Here is a 19,841-nt window from a genome sequence, read left to right as displayed (position 1 = left end):
TGCCTACAGTATGGAATATCTTTCTAATATTAAGATTCAAATAATCAGTTATTAAAATTGAGCAATCACAGAAATTTGATCATGACAGCTTAGAATAGTAATGATATTTTATGAAGCTTGGAATAGTGACACACACCTGTAAGCCCAGTATCCCAGCACTTGGGTGACTGAGGCAGAATTGCAGTGAGTTTGAGATCAGCCTAGGGTACATAGTAACTTCTCTTCCAGTCTGGACTAGAGAGTGAGACTCTGTGCAAATAAATAAATAAACAAACAAACAAATAAATAAATAAATAAATGTGCCCGGCACTTGGGAGGCAGAAGCAGGTGGATCTCTGTGAGTTCAAGGCCAACCTTGTAAGGAGCATTCTTCCCATCAGCCTGGTCCCAGAGCCACGTCAGTCCCAAATGAACACGCAGGATGCTATATTAATTATGAAGCTGTTGGCTGTTTTCTATGGTTTCTTATTGTCTTTCTCTGACTTAATTATTAACCATAACTGCTAATATAAGTATTTCATGTGGTCTTCTCTTACCAGAGAAAGGGTCCAGACCTCTTACTCTTCTCAAGTCCTACGGTGACTGACTGTGCCTCTGTTTCCCAGAACCCTCCACCTCCCAGTCCCACCTATCTTGCTTCCCTATTGGCCAACAGTGCTTCATTTATCAACCAATAAGACAAACATTGCTGAGCATTGGTGGTGCATGCCTTTCATCACAGCATTTGGGAGGCAGAGGCAGGTGGATCTCTGTGAGTCTGTGGCCAGCCTGGTATACAGAGCCAGTTCCAGGACAGCCTCCAAAACAATACAGAGAAACCCTGTCACAAAGAAACAAAAACGAAAACAAAAACAAAAGACATATACACAGAAGGACTTCCCCCATGACAACCTAGTTTGCAAAGCATGTTCCAGGACAGCCAGAGCTACATAGTGAGACCCTGTCTCAAAAGAGCAAAACAAAACAAACAAAAAAGTGTTGTTAGCTTTTAAAAATATTTTAGTAGTATGATGAGTTTGTTTGTTTTTAGGGTCCCTAACTTTTTTCTGATACATGCTTAAATATGGATGAAGTAAATATTTGGAACTGTTGCTCAAATTCAGGGTTCTGGATGTGATGGGCAAGCATCCGACTGAGCTAGATGCTTCTATGTTCTGGGATTATAGTTGTGTGCCAGCAGACCCGGAGCCTCTTTTTTTTTTTTTTTAGACAGGGTCTCATGTAGCACAAGCTGGCCTCATGCTCAATATATAGCTAAGATGACCTTGAGTTTATGAAATTTATGGTCCTCTCAATTCCACCTCCCCAGTGAAAGAATTTGAAGACTATGCCCACCCTACCTATGTTTGTGCAATGCCAAGGAAGGAAACTGGGGCTTTGTGCATGCTAGGTAAGCACTCTAAAAACAAAGCCACATCCTTCCTCAGCCCAACTGAGTCCACAATTGCAAAAAGATGAACTTTCTATAAATTTATCCTTGGGTCAGAATAAAGTCAAGAAAAGACTATCTGGCCAGGCGTTGGTGACACATGCCTTTATTCCCAGCACTTGGGAGGCAGAGGAAGGCGGATCTCTGTGAGTTCAAGGCCAGCCTGGTCTATCGAGCGAGTCTCCAAAAACAATACAGAGAAACCCTGACTCAAAAAACCGAAAAAAAAAAAAAAGACTATCTGGCCAGGCATGACCGTGAATGCATTTAATCCCAGTACTTGGGAGGCAGAGGAAGGCAGACCTCTGTAAATTCAACATAGTAAGTTGCAGGACATCCAAGGGCTACATAGTGAGACCCTATGTTAAGATAACTCTTCCCAGCTGGGTGTTGGTGGCGCACACCTTTAATCCCAGCACTCGGGAGGCAGAGGCAGGCGGATCTCTGTGAGTTCGAGGCCAGCCAGGTCTACTGAGCGAGTTCCAGGACAGCATCCAAAACAATACAGAGAAACCCTGTCTCCAAAAACAAACAAAACAAACAAACAAAAAAAAGAGAACTCTTCCTGCCAGTCTGGTTACAGTGCCTTGACAACCCCAAATTGATGGGGAAGTGTGTATGTCAATAAAGCACTGTTGGCCAATAAGGAAGCAAGATAGGTGGGATTAGGAGTTGAGGAGGATTCTGGGAAAGAGAGACATAATGTAGCCCGCCAGAGGAGTAAGAGGTCCGGACCCTTTTATCCCGTAAGAAAAATACTTAGATTAACAATTATGGGTTAAATACTTAAATCAGAGCTAGCCAGTAAGAAACCAAGCAAATGGCCAACAGCTTCATAATTAATATAGTGTCCTGTGTGTTATTTGGGGACTGCAACTGTGGCAGGACCCAGGCGGATGGGGAAGGCTATACTCTGCATATGGTTGTCAGGAGTGGGATCGAATTTCCATGTAGAATGACAAAAGCTTAAAAGGAGTTTTAGGAACAAAAGAACAGAGAGAAGCACAGCTTCTTGGTAGCAGCATTTTTATCAGGTGGGCTCTGTTTTGCTAGAGACAAGCAGAGACTCACGTGGCTCACTTAAGGGAGTCTTCCTGACTCAGCATAAGCAAAAAAAAACAAAAAAACAAAAACAAAACAAAACAAAAAACAAAAACCAGCAAGGTTCTTTTAAGCATCCAGCAACCCCCTCCCCCTCCTACAGAGGCACCTGCTTTTCTTTATTTCCAGCTCATTTTGGAAGCAGTAGGATTCCTTCTGCCCAATAATATGATTTTCTGTGACAGTATTTGAGTTGAAATCCAAGTTATTCAAGGCCAAGGTTCTAATCTCTGTTTTATCTTAAAAACATATTCCTATACAGAGGACCTGGGACTTCTGCCTTCACAAAGGACACTTGGGAGAACCTTCTGTGTGACTATTTCAAATAACGGTGAATCAGATAAAGCAAGATCCAGTTCTTTAGGAAATGGAGAGGTTGGCGGCTGGCAATACTAGTACATCCTTTTAATACCAGAATTCAGGAGGAGGCAGGTGGATCTTTGTGAGTTCGAGGCCCACCTGGTCTACTGAGTTCTAGGACAGCCAGGACTATCTCAGAGAGAGAGAGAGGGCAGAGAGACAGAGACAGAGACAGAGAAAGGGAGGGAGGGAGGGACAGAGAAAGAAACAGAGAGGGAGAGAGGAAGAGAGAGGGAGAGGGAGGTTGGGATATACTCAGTGGTCACTATGTACTTTAATATGCCTAAATTACTTTACTTGCTAATGTTCAGTGCAATGAGTCATTGGTTTGACTCAAGGCTTCTGCTTCTGCTGCACTATCATTACAGGGTCCTCACCAGGACTCCTCTCAGATACGCTGTTGTTGCCCTGTGTCATAGAGATCCTACAGCTTTGGTTATGCAGGACCGGCCCCTTCACACTCTTTACAGTTTTTAGATGGGAAAGATGTTGGGGCGGGCCAACTCAAAGCCCTGGATACAGGCCTGGGTGGTAGCTGAGTTGGTCAGTCCACCTGCTCTCTGATGTCCAAACCTTCACGGCCAGTTTTCTTGCTTTGCCCAGGTGAGGGGTGGAGCCAGCTCTCTTGTCTGTGGTAGCTGACTAGAGGCAGGACCAGCTCTCTCCCCCTCTCATCACCAGCTCTCCAGCACTGCCCTGGTAAGGAGTGGGGTCGGCTCTCCCACTCATGCACTCGGGCCTGGTCTCCCATGCCCCCACCACCAGGGCCAACTCTACCATAATACCCAGGTGAGATGCAGGACCCACTCTCCTGAGTGCCGCAGCTGGCAAGGGGCAAAGCCAGCTCTCCCATGCAACCTTGACCATGTGAAAGGCCAGCCCTCCTGCATCCACACTTCCAGGGTCAGCTCTCCCTTGCTGCCCAGTCGTGGAGTGGGGTGATGAGGGGTGTGGCTAGCTCTCCCTTGCTGCCCAGTCGTGGAGTGGGGTGATGAGGGGTGTGGCTAGCTCTCCCTTGCCCACACCACTGTATGTTGGCCAGGGATGGGGCCAGCTCTTCCAGGTGTCTCTCTCACACCTGGCTCATACCATATGGCTGTGGCCAGGGGCATCTCAAGTGTCCTCTTCCTGCCTGGGTGTCCTTTACCTATCCAGGGCCCATGGGTGTCCTCCATCCACCTGAACCAAGCAGCACCAGATGGGCCCGTGGTTGTCCACTAAAAGTAAGTGCATTGAAATTCACATTATTTTGGCTAGTTCAGTTGGTAACGTACTTGAGGTGCAAGCATGAGCACCTAAATCCAACCTCTAGAACCCATAATTAAAACAAAACGCTGTGAGTGTTGGTGTTGGTCATCCCAGCTCTGCCTGAGAATCCCTGCTCAGCCAGTCTATGCTACCTGGGGGTTCCTGTCTCACAAAAATGGTCACTGGTTCCTAAATCAATATGAGGTTGACCTTTGACCTCTACCCCCTCCAGCACATCACATTATTTTATGTTTATATAGTTCCTTTAAGCCCAAATCAGAATTTATCATATTTTCCATTGCTGGCTGGCTTCTTCCCCCCTCTATCCCAAGATCTTACACTGTAGTTAACTGACTTGAAACTCACTGTATGATCAGGTTGGCCTTGAACTTTTGTCAACCCTTCTACCTCAGATAAGCTACAACACCAGTATTATTTTTGGTTTTTTGAGACAGGGTTTCTCTGTGTAGCCCTGGCTATTCCAGAACTTGCTATGTAGACCAGGCTAGCTTTGAACTCATAGAGCTCCAACTGTCTCTGCCTCCCAAGTGCTGGGATTAAAGACGCATGACACCACTGACTGGCTATTTACCTTTTTTTAATTTTTGCTTTTGTTTTTCCAGGTAGGGTTTCTCTGAAGCTTTGTAGCCTGTCTTGGAACTCTGTAGACTAGGCTGGTCTCAAACTCACAGAGAAGGACACTTACATCTGTTTCTACATTAAAAACATTTATTTCAGGAAATGTTCACCCCTGCACAAGTGGAGCTGGGTTCAAGGGTACAAGAATGATATCTGGGAGGACTGCATGGATCATCAAAGTCAAACAATAAGGCCTAAATATACTGCAACAATGGTGAGGCTTAGCACTACGTGGGGAGAAGATTTTGAGTGTGACCACTTGGATGATAACTTGAGTTTATGATGTGTTCTGATCTCTGATCGGTTCTTTTCTTGATTCTGTTTCTGACGAGGCAGGACTGAGTGACAAACACTGTCCAGCTGCTCCTCTGGAATCATGTCCTCCAGGGGACTTTGCCATCTGTTTTTCTCCCGTACCTGGAGGTGACAGTAGTCGTCAGCAACTCTTCTAGGTCTCCTGTTACTGAAGCGCCCGTTCAGACCCCATGCACTGCCTTTTGCCATCTCGACATACCCGTTCCACCTGTCCGAAGACCCGCAGCAGGTTTCCTCGAAGGACACCTTGCAGCTCCTGCTCACTCCAGCCCCGTCTCAGCAACTCCTCTATGAGCACTGGGTATGTAGACACGTCCTCCAGTCCCTGAGGGAACCTGTGTAGTCACCAGCAGGTGAGCCTCAGATCTGGTGTCCTAATCCCACTCAAAACCTCACCTCTGTCTGAAGTGCATCCTCAGGGATGGCCATATGTGGGGATGGAGACTAGGAAGGAGTAAGTAGATTGTTTGCTTCAGTCCTAACCCTTCAGAGGACGTCTCAAACCCTCTTTAAAATATGCAGTGCTAGAAATAAACCCTTAGGCCTCGTAGATAAGCAAATACCCTACCACTCCTAGCCCCTTCCTTGAATATTTGCTAAAACTCACTGAATGGTACTTTAAGACCACGCCTTCCAGCAGGCAGGTGGTGGCGCACACCTTTAATTCCAGCACTCAGAAGCCAGAGGCAGGCTTCAGGCCAGTCAGGGCTACATAGTGAAATCCGGTCTCAAACAAAAATCAAACAAGACAAGACCTATGTCTGCTAATGATGCAAATATTCCCTCTCTTAGGAAGGCTGTTGCTCAGGGGTGGCTTGATTAACTTCAGGAAGGTTCTGAAGTTGAAAAGCAAAAAAAAAAAAAAAATGCTAAAGAAACAAGAGCAGGGGCCAGCAAATTGGTTCAGTGACTAAAGACCCGACAACCTGAGTTCAGTCTCTGGAATCCACATGGTAGAGGAAAAGAGTGACTCCTGCCACATGTGTGCCGTAGTCCCACACCCCTCCCACTCACCTGCTACATGCATGTCATAGCATGCCCACCCCGCCCACTTACCTGCCACATGCATGTCATAGCATGCACACCCCGCCCACTCACCTGCCACATGTGTGCCATAGCGTGCACAGCATGTACACCCCACTTCCCAAATAATATTTTTTTAAAAGGAATAAAGCAGTTTGAGGCCAGCCTGGGATTCATAGTGACACACTGTGTCCAAAATAGGAACAACAAACAAAAGGAAGGGAGGGTAGGAAAAGAGGCAAGAAGTTTCCTCAGAACTGGCAGAGAAGCCGGGCAGTGGCCACACACTCCTTTAACTCAGCAGGCAAGGAGATCTCTGAGTTCAAGGCCAGCCTAGTCTACAGACTGAGTTTCAGGACAGCCAGGGCTACACAGAGAAACCCTGTCTCCAAACAAAAACAACAAAAACTGGCAGAGAAAACAGTCAGCCCACAGCAGACCCTGCTGACAGCTCAGAGAGAGCGGGTCTGCAACGGGTGCAGGTGCTGCCCAGGAGCTTTCTCGGCGTTCCTTAGTGGGGGGCCTGTGCTGAAGACACACAGGAGAGCACAGGAAATGGACCCTGGAGCTGGGGAGCCGTTAAGTGGGCAAGGCCTGAGGTTCTCAAGGGCCTAGATGTGGCGACAGCAGCTTCAGAGCAGCCACAGAGAAGTACTCACTGTGCAGTGCCGTCATAATCCCCACCAATCCCGATGAACTCGGATCCAATGACTGCTTTGATATGGTCAAAGTGATCTGGGGAGGTGGACAGTGAGCAGAGTGGGTTTTCAGGGCAGGAGTGGCCCTGGAACTAGGCTTGGCGGATCCCATTCCTCCTTCCATTACAGTCTGGGGCTTTTACTCCTTTTTGAACGTCAGGATCCAGTCGTTTGGGCTCCTTTCCACTCAGTTCACCTGGTTCAGGAAGCCATTTTGGCTCTTAGAGAGTTTAATATGCTCAGTCTGAACGCTTTCTTGGCAAGAATCTTGCCCTTCCCTTGCTTGTTTATGACAAAGTCAACGGCATGCAAGTCAACGGCATGCTGAGTGATACTGTTCTCCAAGGTAACATTTAGGAGGCATTCCTTTTTGAACAGGGCCCATCTCCTTGATGTCTACAACATCACCCTTCTTTCAGATTTGTGTGTATGTGATCAAAGCAACAACTCTATATTTCTTTAAAGGCCTAGAGAGAGCTGGAGAGATGGCTCAGTGGTTAAAAACAGTGCTGGCTCTTCCAGAGGACCCAAGTTGGATTCAATTTCTAGCACCCACAAGGTCATCTATGTTTTCAGTACCAGGAGATCTGGTGCCCTGTGGGCACAGGCATGTATGGGTCTCACAGACATACATGCAGGCAAAACACCCATACATATAAAATAAATTACTAATAAAAATCAAAACAAACAAATAAATAGACTGGAGAAATTATAGAGGGTACCTTTCCTTTTTTTCCCCTTGTCATTTTGGTGAATTACTAGAAGATGGCGTCTGTGACCCAAAACAGATTTCTCTTATTGTAGCTAGTACTCCACATACCTGCCACTTGAACTAACACAAGCTGCTCTAGACTAGACTTCAGGTTGGAACGAAAGCATTTGGAGGGCCACCGACTTAAGTCATACCCAACCTAATTCATCTCTGATTCCAGTCTGGAAAACCTGACAGGGCCTCCTTTGGATAAGACTGAAGGCAGAGGCAGGGGCAGGGTGCTTTTGCAGCCCATGCAGAAGCAGACAGTTGGCACACCGCTCCAGAACTGACCCCAGGACCCCTAACAAGGCGGTTTGGATTCTTTGACTCTGGTTCAAGGTAGAACTTGATTTGAAGGAGCGTTAATCCAGGTCTTCACAGGAGGCAAGTACTCTACAAACGGAAGTACAGCCTAAGCTCCCATTGTAGCATTTTTGTCTAAACTGTTAAGGCTGTGTGGACACCCTGGAGTCTTCAGGTCAAACTCAATACTGTTCAGAAAGCCGAGGAGGGAACTGTTTCCAAATCTTCATTGCTAAGCGTGGACCCTTTCAGGGATTTACCTCAGAAAGTACAACTTTTTCCTTTCCTTTCCTTTTGTCTACCCACCTCTTGCCTTCCCTCCTCACTGAAGATGCTGATGTTTACAACCTGATTTTCCTGTTATACTGTTCTTTCAAACTCCAATAAACATTCTTTGGGGGTTTAAAAAAAGAAAGGAAGAAAAGGAAAAAAAACATATTGTGAGGCAGGTTTTGGGAGACTCACCTGCCACAGTGGACACATTGGCTAATGGGTTGCACTGCAGCACCCCTACAGAGAATGTCACCATCACGATGCCACCATTCTTCTTCTGTAAGGATGGACAAAAGGATACTCAGCTTGGCTCCCCAGCATGGTTATGTGCCTACCTACCCCTGTGAGAAAGCTTTGGGGGCCAGAGGGGAACTTCATCTCTCTGACTTGTGTCAATGAGGAAGGCTTGACTCTGATGTAGGTGATATCTTGGCCCTAAATTTGAGGGATATGGGAATATTTATCTGCAACAACCTCCCCACCCCAGGCCCAGAGTTTAGGGGCAATGGACTATAGTTTTTGTGGGACAGAGAGTGCTCAGTCTGGGGGCTGGAGGGGATAAAATTTCAAGTTCAAGGCCTCCTGGTTTGAATTTCTTGATTTAGGTTCCAGGGCTACATAGTTTCTCACCAGAAGCCATAGGATGTCATCAGGAAGATTCCGAGCATTTCTGCACACACCCCTGGCAGCTGAGTGGGAGAAGATCACAGGTGCCTGGGACACTTCCAAGGCCCGCTGTGCAGTCGCGTCCGAGACATGGGACAAATCAACCATCATACCCAAGCGATTCATTTCTGCCACCACCTTCTGTGAGGGCAGGTTAGGAGGAGGGTTTCAGGGATATGCATATGCGTGCATTAATCATTCAGAAAAGGCGCGTGTGGTTTGTGTGGCCTGGAGTATCACTCAGTCCTTACTTCACCAAAGCTGGTCAGTCCTTTGACACTGCTGTAGAATGAGTGCACGTCCTTAGATGAGCTCTCTGCCCTGCAGGACAGGCAAGGGGTAACTAACTGGTGGGCGTGCCCTTCCAAACTCTTCATCCCTGCAAACCCACAGAGCTAATCCAAAAACCCAGGTTGGACTGTGTCCCGCAACTGGAGGGATCCTAGTCTTGCTTCATAAAAACCCAAATACCAGTCCCTGTATGTGAGTCCCAGACGATAAGGGTAAATCTTGGTGAATGTCCGCAAGGGCAGATTTCTGCCTCAGTTGGCTCACACGATCTGCACCGTGCTCACCAGGGTGTGTTGCAGGTGTGTGTGAGCGTCAGGTAGCGCACCCCCAGCTGGTAGAAACTTCGAAGCACAGAGAGGCTGTTATCTAGTGAGTGGCCACCCTCCACACCAATGAGGCAGGCCAGCTTCCGGGTGCTGTTCAGAGCTGAAGGCATAAGTCAGGTGATTATTTTCAGGAGCTAGAGCAGTCGCTTCACCCAGTCCCCAATACCTTGAGGAAGCCCACTCACCTTTAACCGAGGTCACAAGCTCCAGCTCAGGGTAAGAGGCACACATACTGTGAATGAGGTCGATCTGCTCCAGGGTGAGGCGCAAGGCATCCCGGTCCTGGGTCTGACACGGTACATAAGCCGACCAGAACTGGAGGCAAAGCCAGGGATTGGGTTGTGAAGGGGAACTACCTGGGCCTTTACAGCTGACAGACTCGTGGGTCTGGAGACCACATGCAGCGAGTGCACTGCTCACTCTGTGGTACTTTCCAGCCCGCCTGCTGGCTCACTCCTGACGCCTCTCTCGCCACAGCATCACACCATGACTTTCTTTTACGGCACTACAGTAACTGAGTTCCCATATGACTAACTTGTCACTTCTGGGGCCCCAATTTCTCCAACCTTCCCCAGCAGCCATGCTGGTGTGTGTGTGTGTGTGTGTGTGTGTGTGTGTGTGTGTGTGTGTGTGTGTTACCTGGGCTCCCACGAAGCCATCTCTAAGCCTATTCAGGTTGGTATGGCCATAGGTGAAGTTTCTCAGGTTGGCGTCCTGTAGCCCATTCAGGTAAGATTGCCTCAGAACAAGAGGCAGGTCGTTGTGGCTGCAGCAGAGTCAAGAAAGACATTACATCAAACAAAATTGGTGGAGTGGTTCTGCTGTAATCCCAGCACTCAGAAGGCTAAGGCAAGAGCATCATTTTAAAATTCCAGGTCAGTCTAAAATTCTGTGTTAGTTCCACAGCAGCCTGGGATAGAGACAGAGAGGGATTCCCTCCCTCCCTCCCTCCCTCCCTCCCTCCTCCTCCCTCCTCCCTCCTCCTCCTCCCTCCCTCCCTCCCTCCCTCCAAGGACATATGGCTCTCCTTCTTTGGTTTCCAGGTCTAGAAAAAATAATTCTGACAGCTATTCCTAACCCACATTGTTACCCAGACAATACTGAGATGCCCTAAATAAATTCTGGAGACCCTTTAACAGACTCTCATAGGATCACATAACACATGGACTAGGCTGGGGGTCCCCACCAGAGGGCTGAGTGATAGAGAAGGGCCACCGACTGATATGAGACAGCATCTAGAGGTGGGTAGTAGGAGAGGGAGGACTTTGTTAGTCCCACAGGCTCAGAACCCTCTCCAGCTCACGAGTATGCTCAGCCCAGTTTCATTCTGACTTCATCCCCAAGCCATTTTATATTCACCCATCTACAAGCAGGAAGTCTTGCATCAGGGCTCTCGCGCGATCTCGCAGGTCTAGGAAATTGGGGTTGCCGGCAGTGGTTGGGATGCTGGAGGTGCCATCGGGCCTGGTGAGGGCTCGGGGGTTGCTTGGTGCCGTGGAAGCACCAAAGACGCCTGGTTTGGTCTGGGTCCACGTAAGAGGCCCTGAAGGCCCTAACAGCAGTAGCACCAACAGCAACACTGAGAGCACTGGGCTAGGCATCCCGTGACCCTCGAGTAGGCCCGTGAGTCGCATCTTCTCAGGGCGGGGCAAGCGAGCACTGATGAAGGTCACAAAAACCTGAGAGGGACAGAAGGTACGATATAATCTGGGCTCTCAAGTCAAGCCATGAGGAGACCTGCTCTGGTGAGAAGGGATTTGAGGTCAACAGATTCCAGACAGCAAAGCGGAGCAGCACAGCCGCCAGGGGGACCCACAGCCCTGCTAGCCCAGTCTCTAAGGGCAGTTCCGCCTGCAGCACTCACTCAGCTCCTGTCTCGGAGTCCTTTGCCCCACGCCCTGTTTACTGTTCCCAGGGAGCCAATCCCGGTGGCTTCCTGGCGGCGTCTAGGAATTTATCTAGAAGAAAGTGGACCCGTGGTGCTTCTTTCACACAGTGAAAGTGAGCCCTTTGCAGCCCGCATCATGTCCCCGACTACCCGCAGCCTTCTCGGACCTGTGACACTGCCCTCCAGCCAGCAACTGGGAACTACTCAGAACACACACCTCCATACCCTAAGCCCATTCTGTCACCATTCAAGGTGACGACTGCTCTCTTCCTCGGGCTGACCACCTGGGTTGAGAACTGAGCGAGCCACTACGGGGGAATACTTACTCAGTAGCACAGGAGCAAAGTAAATCGGCTAGGGAAATGGAAGGAAATGAAATGCTTTCCAGGCCAGCAGAGCCCCATCCCAGCACCTTCTTCCCGGGGCTGCAGACTGACCTCCTACCTCAGTGTGGAAGCCGAGGCAGAAGCCTGAGTCCTCAGGCCTGGCACTTGTGTCTAGTGGCTTCACACACCTTATCTGTGGCTCTTGTGGCCTGAGCCCTGCCAGAAACCTCAAGGGCTCAGTTCCCCTGCTTTCAGGCCCCACCCTGTTCCTAGCCCTCACCGTTTCCTCCAGGAACACCCCAGCTGCCCGCTCCCTTCCTCTCCCCTCCCCCACTGCCACCCTTTCACGCAGCCAGGTGGCAAAAGGGAAGAGAAACTTTTAGATTTGTTGGTCTCCATGTCACAGTTGTGGTTTTGAGGGTAAACTTCATGTTCGCTCCATTCCTAGTAAGCCCCAGGAAGTTGAGAGTATGAGGGATACAAATAAAGGGGGTTTGAAGAGACAGCATGTAGCTTGGTGGTTAAGAGCACTGGCTGCTCTTTGATTCCCAGACAAAATATCCATACCCCCAAAATAGAATAAAATCTCAAAAACAGAAAAAGGACTCCAAGGTGTCCTCCTCAGTCAGTCTCCATCTTGTTTTTTGAGACAGGGTCCCTCACTGGATAGGAAGCTCACCATTTCGGCTACCCCAGGCATCTTCCGGCCTCCATCCGGCCCTCCACAAGGCTGGCATTACAGCGATGTGCCTGACTTCTTACCTGAGAAGTGGGGACCGATCGTAGGTTCATATGCTTGCACTTTACCAACTTGGTTATTTCTCCACCTTCTGCTACAGATTGTTTTAAATTTTTCATTTATGTACTTACTTCTCCCTGTGTACATGTATGGAGATCAGAGAACTGTCAGGAGTTGGTTCTTTTCATTCATTGCGGGTATGAATATTTTCTGGCGTGTGTGTCTGTCTACTACATGCATGCCTGGTGCCATCAGAGGTCAGAAGAGGGCATTGGATCCCCTGGAACTGTAGCTACAGATGCTTGTGAGCGAGCCATCATGTGGATGCTGAGAATCTAACAATGGTCCTCTGGAAGAGCAACAAGTGCTGCTAACCTCTGAGCCATCTCTCCAGCTATGACCCCATTTTAAAGCAAACCATAGGACTGGGTTCTGGCTCAGTCGTAGAAGGCTTGCCTAGAATTTGCAAAGCCCTGAGTTTGAGCAACAGCACTGGGGATAAGAATAAAAAAATAAATAAAAGACAAAGTAAATAACAAACGTGTATTTCATGCATATGTAAATATTTATCTCACAAATTCAGGACCCTTAAAAAAACCAAGCCACTCTATAAAGGCGTCTTTAAAAATCTCCTAATAGGTTTTCTGAGATTAAATTTTCGTATGACTGTGTGTGTGTGTGCGTGCGTGCGTGCTGTGGCACTAGGACACCTTGTGGACATCAGTTCTTTCCTCCAGCAAGTGTGATCTGGGGATTAAACCCAGGCTTGGTGGCAGGCACTTTTACCTGCTGAACAGTCTGCTATCCCTAATTTTTTCTTTTCCTTTTTTTTTCTTTATTTTTGAGACAGGGTGTCACTCTGTAGCCCAGGCTAGCATGGAGTTTACTATATAACCGAGGTGATTTGCAAATTCACTGCAGTTATCTTGCCTCAGTCTCCCAAGTAATGAGATACAGGTGTGTATCAATATACCAGACTTCATGAAATGTCTTTATTGTCCCAAACTCTCATACTCAAATCTTCATACTTTCTATAATTATTTGAATTTTAGTGTAAAAGTTATACAGTATATTGAATGTGGTTGTCATGGTTTAGTTTGTAGCTCTTATATTTTTGGTTGTGAGCCTAGCCTTTAATGGCTGAGCTACCCTTCCAGCTCTTAGTTTGTAGTACTAGAGAGAATTAGTGTGTTGGCTTATTGAAAAGGAAATTACACCACCGCCCGGCCAGAAAAGCTTTTTAAAATTTGTTTGTTTAGAGACCTGGAAGCTGTGTATTACCCATCCTGATCCTGTTCTTCAACTTGTTGCATAGACAATGCTCCTTCCCCTGCCTTCTTACTAGCTAGGGCTTCAGGCATGTACCAGTGTGGCCAGTTGTAAGAAGGGGTTCCTTCCTTCCTTCCTTCTTTTCTTCCTTTCTCTTTCTTTTTCTTTTTTGTTTTTTTTGAGACAGTGTTTCTCTGAGTAGCTTTGGAGCTTATTCTGGCACTATATCTGTAGACCAGGCTGGCCTTGAACTCAGAAAGATCTGCCTGCTGGGATTAAAGGCTTGAGCCACTGTCACCCGGCAAAATGTATTCTTTATTTATTTTTATGTACACAGGTGTTTTGCCTGTATGCATGTCTGAGAGTATTGGATCCTTAGAACTGGAGTTACAGACAGTTGTGAATTGCCTTGTGGGTGCTGGGAATTGAACCCAGGTCCTCTGGAAAACCAGCCGGTGTTCTTAACCACTGAGTCATCTCTCCACCTTTTTTTGTTTTTTTTGAAAGAGAGTCTTACTATGTATCTCTGGTTGGCCTGGAACTCACAGAGACCTGCCTGCCTCTTAAGTGCTGGAATAAAAAGTCTGTGCCACTACACCCAGACTATAGGAAAAGCTCTTAAAACTGTATTTCCAGGCCTTCACCATTAAAACTTTTGCTGATTTGGTATTGTTGTTTAAATCTCTCATTTTCAAGTGTAGGAGTCAGGAGGAAGGTTTACCTTAGAGATTCTTGAAGGCACAAGACTTTAGAAACCAGGTTCTCTGTGAAGAATTCACTTTAGGGAGCAGAAAGGCTTGAGGCTTGGTCTTGGACTTCAAGTCAAACACTGTCAGAGAAAATCACTCTGTTGACCCAGAAGGGACCTCCCTGTTTCCATGATGGGCTGGAATTAAAGGAGCATGTGAGCCTCAGGCATGGGGTGGGGAGGCGGTTGCTGAACTCTTTCCACAGTGCTCCTGCCCCAGCTAGCAGGTCTCCCTGGGCTCTTCGTCTGCCTCCTGAGACCTTAGGCAGGAGCCTCCTTGGTTAACTACTGCTTGTTTCTTCTAGTTTTAGGAAGCGCAGCCGCTCCTGGCTTGTGCTGCTGGCTCCTGGCATGATGCAGAGCAGAAGTCTACTCACAGAGAGAGCCCCAGCTTGGCCCCTCTGTATCCTCTCTCTGCACTGGTCTCCTCCAGCCGACTGTTGCTTTGAACTGCCCAAGAAGAGACTCTAGAGGACCGAGGGAGGGTGGGCTGTTCAGAGCAGCTGCCCCTCTCTGAGGCTCCTTGCTCATGGCTAGTTGGCATGCAAGTGGATTCCTGACTGGAGAGGGCACAGGCTGGGCAGTGGAGGTCATTGACGAAGAGGGCTCAGCCACCTGAGGCTGCTACCGGCCTGCCCTCTGGGCAGGGACACTCAAGCAGGATGCTTCTGCAGGGAGGGACAGCCCTTTGCCACCATGCTTCGTTCTGAGACGAGGAATTTTGGCGCTAGGACACCCTAGATCTTGGTGTGATTCTTCGTGAACTCTCTGTCTCTTGGGAGCCCTCCTGGGTGCTGGCTTCTCTTCCTCGGCCTTTGCAGGGGTGGCCAGTGGAGCGTCCCCATAGACACGGTAGCCTCCAATCAGGCAGTATGTCTCTCCATGCCAGGCCATCTGGGCCTGAGCCTGCTCTTTGTAGAGGACATGGTAGTAGCCAGGGGAAGGAGGAGTCATGGGAGGCGCGGGTGCTGCAGGGAAAAACACAACAGTCACTTCTGCTCGGTACTCTGTGCCGCAGAGCCCTTCCTCTCACACCTCTTTCTGTTTCTGGCTGGAGCCCTCCTATCTGCTTGGCATCCCAGACACAGCCTTGCCTGTCACTGCTGTGGGTCCCCTTGAAGGGTGCTTCTGTAAAAAGCATTTGTCTTCTGGGGAGCCAGTGGCAGCTTAGCTGTGGGAGGCCACTATGTGTGGCCCATCTCCATAAAGAATGATAGAACCTCAAGCTAGCTGCAGTTGAGACCTCCTCTGTTTCTCCTCCCACAAATGAGGATTTCTGAAGGTCTGCGGTTTCTGAGCTTTAATGAGTATGTCTGGGGAAACAGTGTAAGATAAATTCATTAACAGCGATCTCCACCCTGGTTGGCAGCTCCTCTTGGGATCCACTCATTCAAACCACACGGAACTGTAGCCCTATTTTTTCTGGAGACATCATCTTAACTTAGTGAAAGCTATAACTGTAATTGGCCTTAAGCTAACTCTCTCTCTCCTTCTGTGTATGTGTATGTGTGTGTGTGCGAATGTACCATATACCCACTTGTATGTATATGTGCAGGCTCAGAGGCCACAGGAATGTGTTCAGTGATCTTTCCTGTCACTCTTCTATTCATTTCTCTGAGGCGGTCTTTCTTTGACCTTCTGGGACTTATTTTCTGCACCCCTCCTCCCCTGGACAGGTAATCAGCAAGGCCCAAAAATTCTCATTTCTTACACTCCACACACCTCCATTACAGGTATGCATGAGCCATGAGCCCATACACAGCTTTTTGACTGTGACCCAAACTCAGGTCCTCACAAATGTACAAGTATTGTCAATCATCAAGCCATCTCTCTCCAGGCCCTCACCCCCTTCCTCAGACAGTCTATGTTGTCCAGACTAGACAGCAACTCTTGGGCTCAAGCCACCTCCCTGCCTTAGGCTCCCATACTGGGTATGCAGGCTTGATCCACTGTTAAGTTCTAATGCTTCCTAATGGCCAAATACTATGGGGTCCAGGGTCAAATTCCAGGCAACAAGTTTCCTCTCAAAGACACTTTTCATATTGATTCAACTTCTGGGACACCCCTTCCCCAGACCTTCAGTTTCAGGGGTACCTGCAGCTTTTTTCTTCTTCCCATTTTTATGACCACACCCTCTCCCCCATATTAGCATGGGTTTGAGGGTGGCCAATAAGAGTGTTTTCTGTGACAGCATGGTAAAGGTACCTGGATCTGAATGTGGGGGTTTATCAGAAGCCTCTATTAGCTCTTCCCCAGGGTGCTGTGTTTATCATTTGACAAAGAAACATACTTGCTTTCTGTTTGCTTGTTTTGAGACATGGTCTCACTGTATAGTGCTGACTGTTCAGGAACTCACTATGTAGACCAAGCTAGTCTCAAATTCACAGATCTGCTTGCTTTTGCCTTCCAAGTACTGGAATTAAAGGCATGCACCACCACTACCTTGCTGGATTTTATTATTTTTTTTTAGTTTTTTTGAGACAGGGTTTCTCTGTATTGTTTTGGAAGCTGTCCTAGAACTCGATCTGTAGACCAAGTTGGCCTCGAACTCACAGAGATCTGCCTGCCTCTGCCTCCGGAGTGCTGGGATTAAAGGCGTGCCCTATCACCACCTGTCAAAATTTTTTTTGGAGGGGAGGCAACTTGTGTTCCTAAGCACTGAGCCATTGCTCCAGTACCAAGACACTTGGTTTTACTCTGATTCTAATCAGGAAAGTCTTGGGAATGGAGAGATCGTTCAGAGGTTCAGGGTTTATACTGCTCTTGCAGAGGATCTGAGTTAGACTCCTAACACTCACATGACTCTCAACCACCTGCAACTCAGCTTCCAGGGTATCTAGCTTTGGGGGGTTGTAGAATATTAAAGATGTGTCACATATGTTTATGTTGTGGAATATTTGTTCAGCAATGTAAAGATGTATTGCTTTTGTTTATGCTGCATTTGTTTAGCTCTGTGAGGCTCTCTAAAACACCTCGTTGGTCTAATAAATGGCTGAATGGCCAATAGCTGGGCAGGAGAAACTCCTTGGGATCTACAAGGGTGACCCTAGCAAAGACTCCTAGTAATGGAGGACATGGAGTCTGAACCAGCCATCTTCTGTAACCAGGCAAAGCCTCCAGTGGAGGAGTTGGACACCAACCCAGCCACAAAACCTTTGACCACAATTTTTCCTGACTGCAAGATGTGCTGGGGTAAAAGTGGTGCCGAAGTTGTGGGAGTGGCCAACCAATGACTGGTCCAACTTGAGACCCACATGGGCAAGAGGGTACCCATGCCTGACACTGCCTGGATGGCCAGGAATCAGAAGCTGGATAGTCCAGAGACCTAGGATAGAACCAAACACAACTGGCAAAACAGAAATTCAATGAAATGATAAGTGATTCCTAATAATATTATGCTATACTTATAGCACAATCATCACCAGGGAGGCTTTGTCCAATAATGGATAGGAACAGATACATTAGGTGGGGCTGGGGAAACCTGAGGAAGAGGAAGAGGAAAGATTGTAGGAGCCAGAGGGTGAAAGACACCATGAAAATTTGGCCCAGAGTCAAATAACCAGGGTCCATAGGGGTTCACAGAGACTGGATAACAACCAGGGAGCCTGGCCGGGCGTTGGTGGCGTACGCCTTTAATCCCAGCACTTGGGAGGCAGAGGCAGGCGGATCTCTGAGTTTGAGACCAGCCTGGTCTACAGAGCGAGTGCCAGGACAGTCTCCAAAGCTACACAGAGAAACCCTGTCTCGAAAAACAAACAAAAAATTCTGATAGACAAGCCTTAGAGAAATACAGTCCCAAGTGAAGTTACATGTATACTAAAGGCTCTTGTGCAGACACCTGGTTTAGATTTACCTGAATAACAGCCTTCGCAGGGGATAGAGGACAAGTTAGAGTTAATATAGAAGATTCGATCAGTCATTCTCAATACAGTCTGTGACTTGTACTAACTAGTACAGAAAAAATAGGAATGTTTTCCCAAAGGATCCAAGTTTCTATAGTTACATTGCCATGGAGACTTAGGGCTGTGATGTCATCACCACCTACTTTGGTCACATATGGAAACTTTTACTTGAGGGATAGTCTCCCAGCCCTTAATGCTTTAAGAAGAGCAGGGCAAAGACAAAGAGGAACCCTGGTCTTAAAAAAAAAAAGTCAAATCTGGACACGTGCAGAAGACATACTGGTTAGCAACAATAAAAGTCAGGGGCTGGAGAGATGATTTGTCAGACAAGAGCAGTGATTGTTCCTCTACAGGACCTGGGTTTAACTCCCAGCATCCACAAGGTGACTAACAACAGTCTGTAACTCCAGTTCCAAGGGGATCCAACACCTTCTGGCCTTCAAATGTACTGCATAATTTCAGTCCTCAAACACACAAGTAGGCAAAGCATCCATAAACATAAAAATGTGCTCCCCCCACACAAAACCAGGCAGACAGGCTTTAGTTGACTTTGTTCTGTCCAAAGAATACATTCTTAGAGCCTTTATCTTTTACAGTTGAGGTCCCAAGAAAAGTTAAGGAGTAGGCTATGGGTGTAGAGCTATATTCAGAGTGCTCACCTAGCCTGCATCACATAACCAGAAGGCAAATTCTTGCAGTTTCTGCTTTTGGGAGTGGGTGCAGCAGGATCAGAAGTTAAAGGTCATCAAGAATAGTTACCTCTAAGAAGTTGGAGAGATGGCTCAGCAGTTAGGAGCACTGGATGCTTTTCCAGAGGTCTTGAGTTCAATTCCCAGCAACCACATTCTGGCATGCAGGTGTGCATGCAGATAGAGCATCATAGACATAAAATAAACCTTTAAAAATTATTTAAGAGCCGGGCGGTAGTGGCGCACGCCTTTAATCCCAGCACTCGGGAGGCAGAGGCAGGCGGATCTCTGTGAGTTCGAGGCTGGGCTGGATGACAGCCTCCAAAACAATACAGAGAAACCCTGTCTCGTAAAAACAAAAAAAAATATTTAAGAAAGAATAGTTTCCTCTCAAGAAATAAATCTGGGCGTTGGTGGCACATGCCTTTAATTCCAGCACTCAGGAGGCAGAGGCAGGGGGATCTCTGTGAGTTCAAGACCAGCCTGGTCTACAAGAGCTAGTTCCAGGACAGCCTCCAAAGCCACAGGGAAACCCTATCTCCAAAAACCAAAAAAAAAAAAAAAAAAAAAAACTATTCAATTTTTAAAAAAGACTGAAGCAGGCATGGGCCCCCTCCAATAAATGTAGCAGTAATAATGAAAGGTTGAGGTAGGAAGATCAGTCTGAATTCAAGGTTAGTAATTACATAGCAAGACCCTTTCCAAACTACTAAAACTATAAGTCACATATGCCACCACACCCAGCTTTAATCCCAGTATCTGTGAGGCAGAGGCAGGAAGAGCTCTGAGTTTCAGACCCGTCTGATCTACAGAGCAAGTTTCATGCCAGCAGGCTACATAGTGAGACCCTGTCT

The 19,841-nt window shown here is 47.6% G+C and overlaps 1 protein-coding gene across 11 annotated transcripts; it reads right to left on the bottom strand.

Annotated features, from left to right (window-relative positions):
* Window positions 1-4,845: 4,845 nt before the first annotated feature.
* Window positions 4,846-18,316, bottom strand: LOC101837664 (dipeptidase 2). 11 transcript variants are annotated; one of them, XM_040736628.1, is made up of 13 exons: window positions 11,752-11,887; window positions 11,641-11,668; window positions 11,291-11,384; window positions 10,786-11,105; window positions 10,066-10,192; window positions 9,612-9,741; window positions 9,385-9,526; window positions 9,061-9,130; window positions 8,774-8,950; window positions 8,336-8,420; window positions 6,775-6,850; window positions 5,292-5,427; window positions 4,846-5,194 (listed from the first exon to the last, which is right to left on the bottom strand). In XM_040736628.1, the coding sequence occupies exons 4-13, from the start codon at window positions 11,058-11,060 to the stop codon at window positions 4,958-4,960; spliced, it is 1,455 nt and encodes a 484-aa protein (XP_040592562.1). In that variant the 5' UTR covers window positions 11,061-11,105; window positions 11,291-11,384; window positions 11,641-11,668; window positions 11,752-11,887; the 3' UTR covers window positions 4,846-4,957. The 11 variants fall into 11 exon arrangements, with proteins under 11 accessions (XP_040592562.1, XP_040592564.1, XP_040592571.1 ...); XM_040736630.1 differs by having other exon boundaries at window positions 11,759-11,882; XM_040736637.1 differs by lacking the exons at window positions 11,291-11,384; window positions 11,641-11,668; window positions 11,752-11,887 and adding exons at window positions 15,048-15,364; window positions 18,250-18,316 and having other exon boundaries at window positions 10,786-11,063.
* Between the last annotated feature and the right edge of the window lie 1,525 nt (window positions 18,317-19,841).

Source organism: Mesocricetus auratus, unplaced genomic scaffold (genome assembly GCF_017639785.1).
Source record: "Mesocricetus auratus isolate SY011 unplaced genomic scaffold, BCM_Maur_2.0 Super-Scaffold_100062, whole genome shotgun sequence".
NCBI classification, from domain to species: Eukaryota; Metazoa; Chordata; class Mammalia; order Rodentia; family Cricetidae; genus Mesocricetus; species Mesocricetus auratus.
This window is presented reverse-complemented; position numbering and strand designations above follow the sequence as displayed.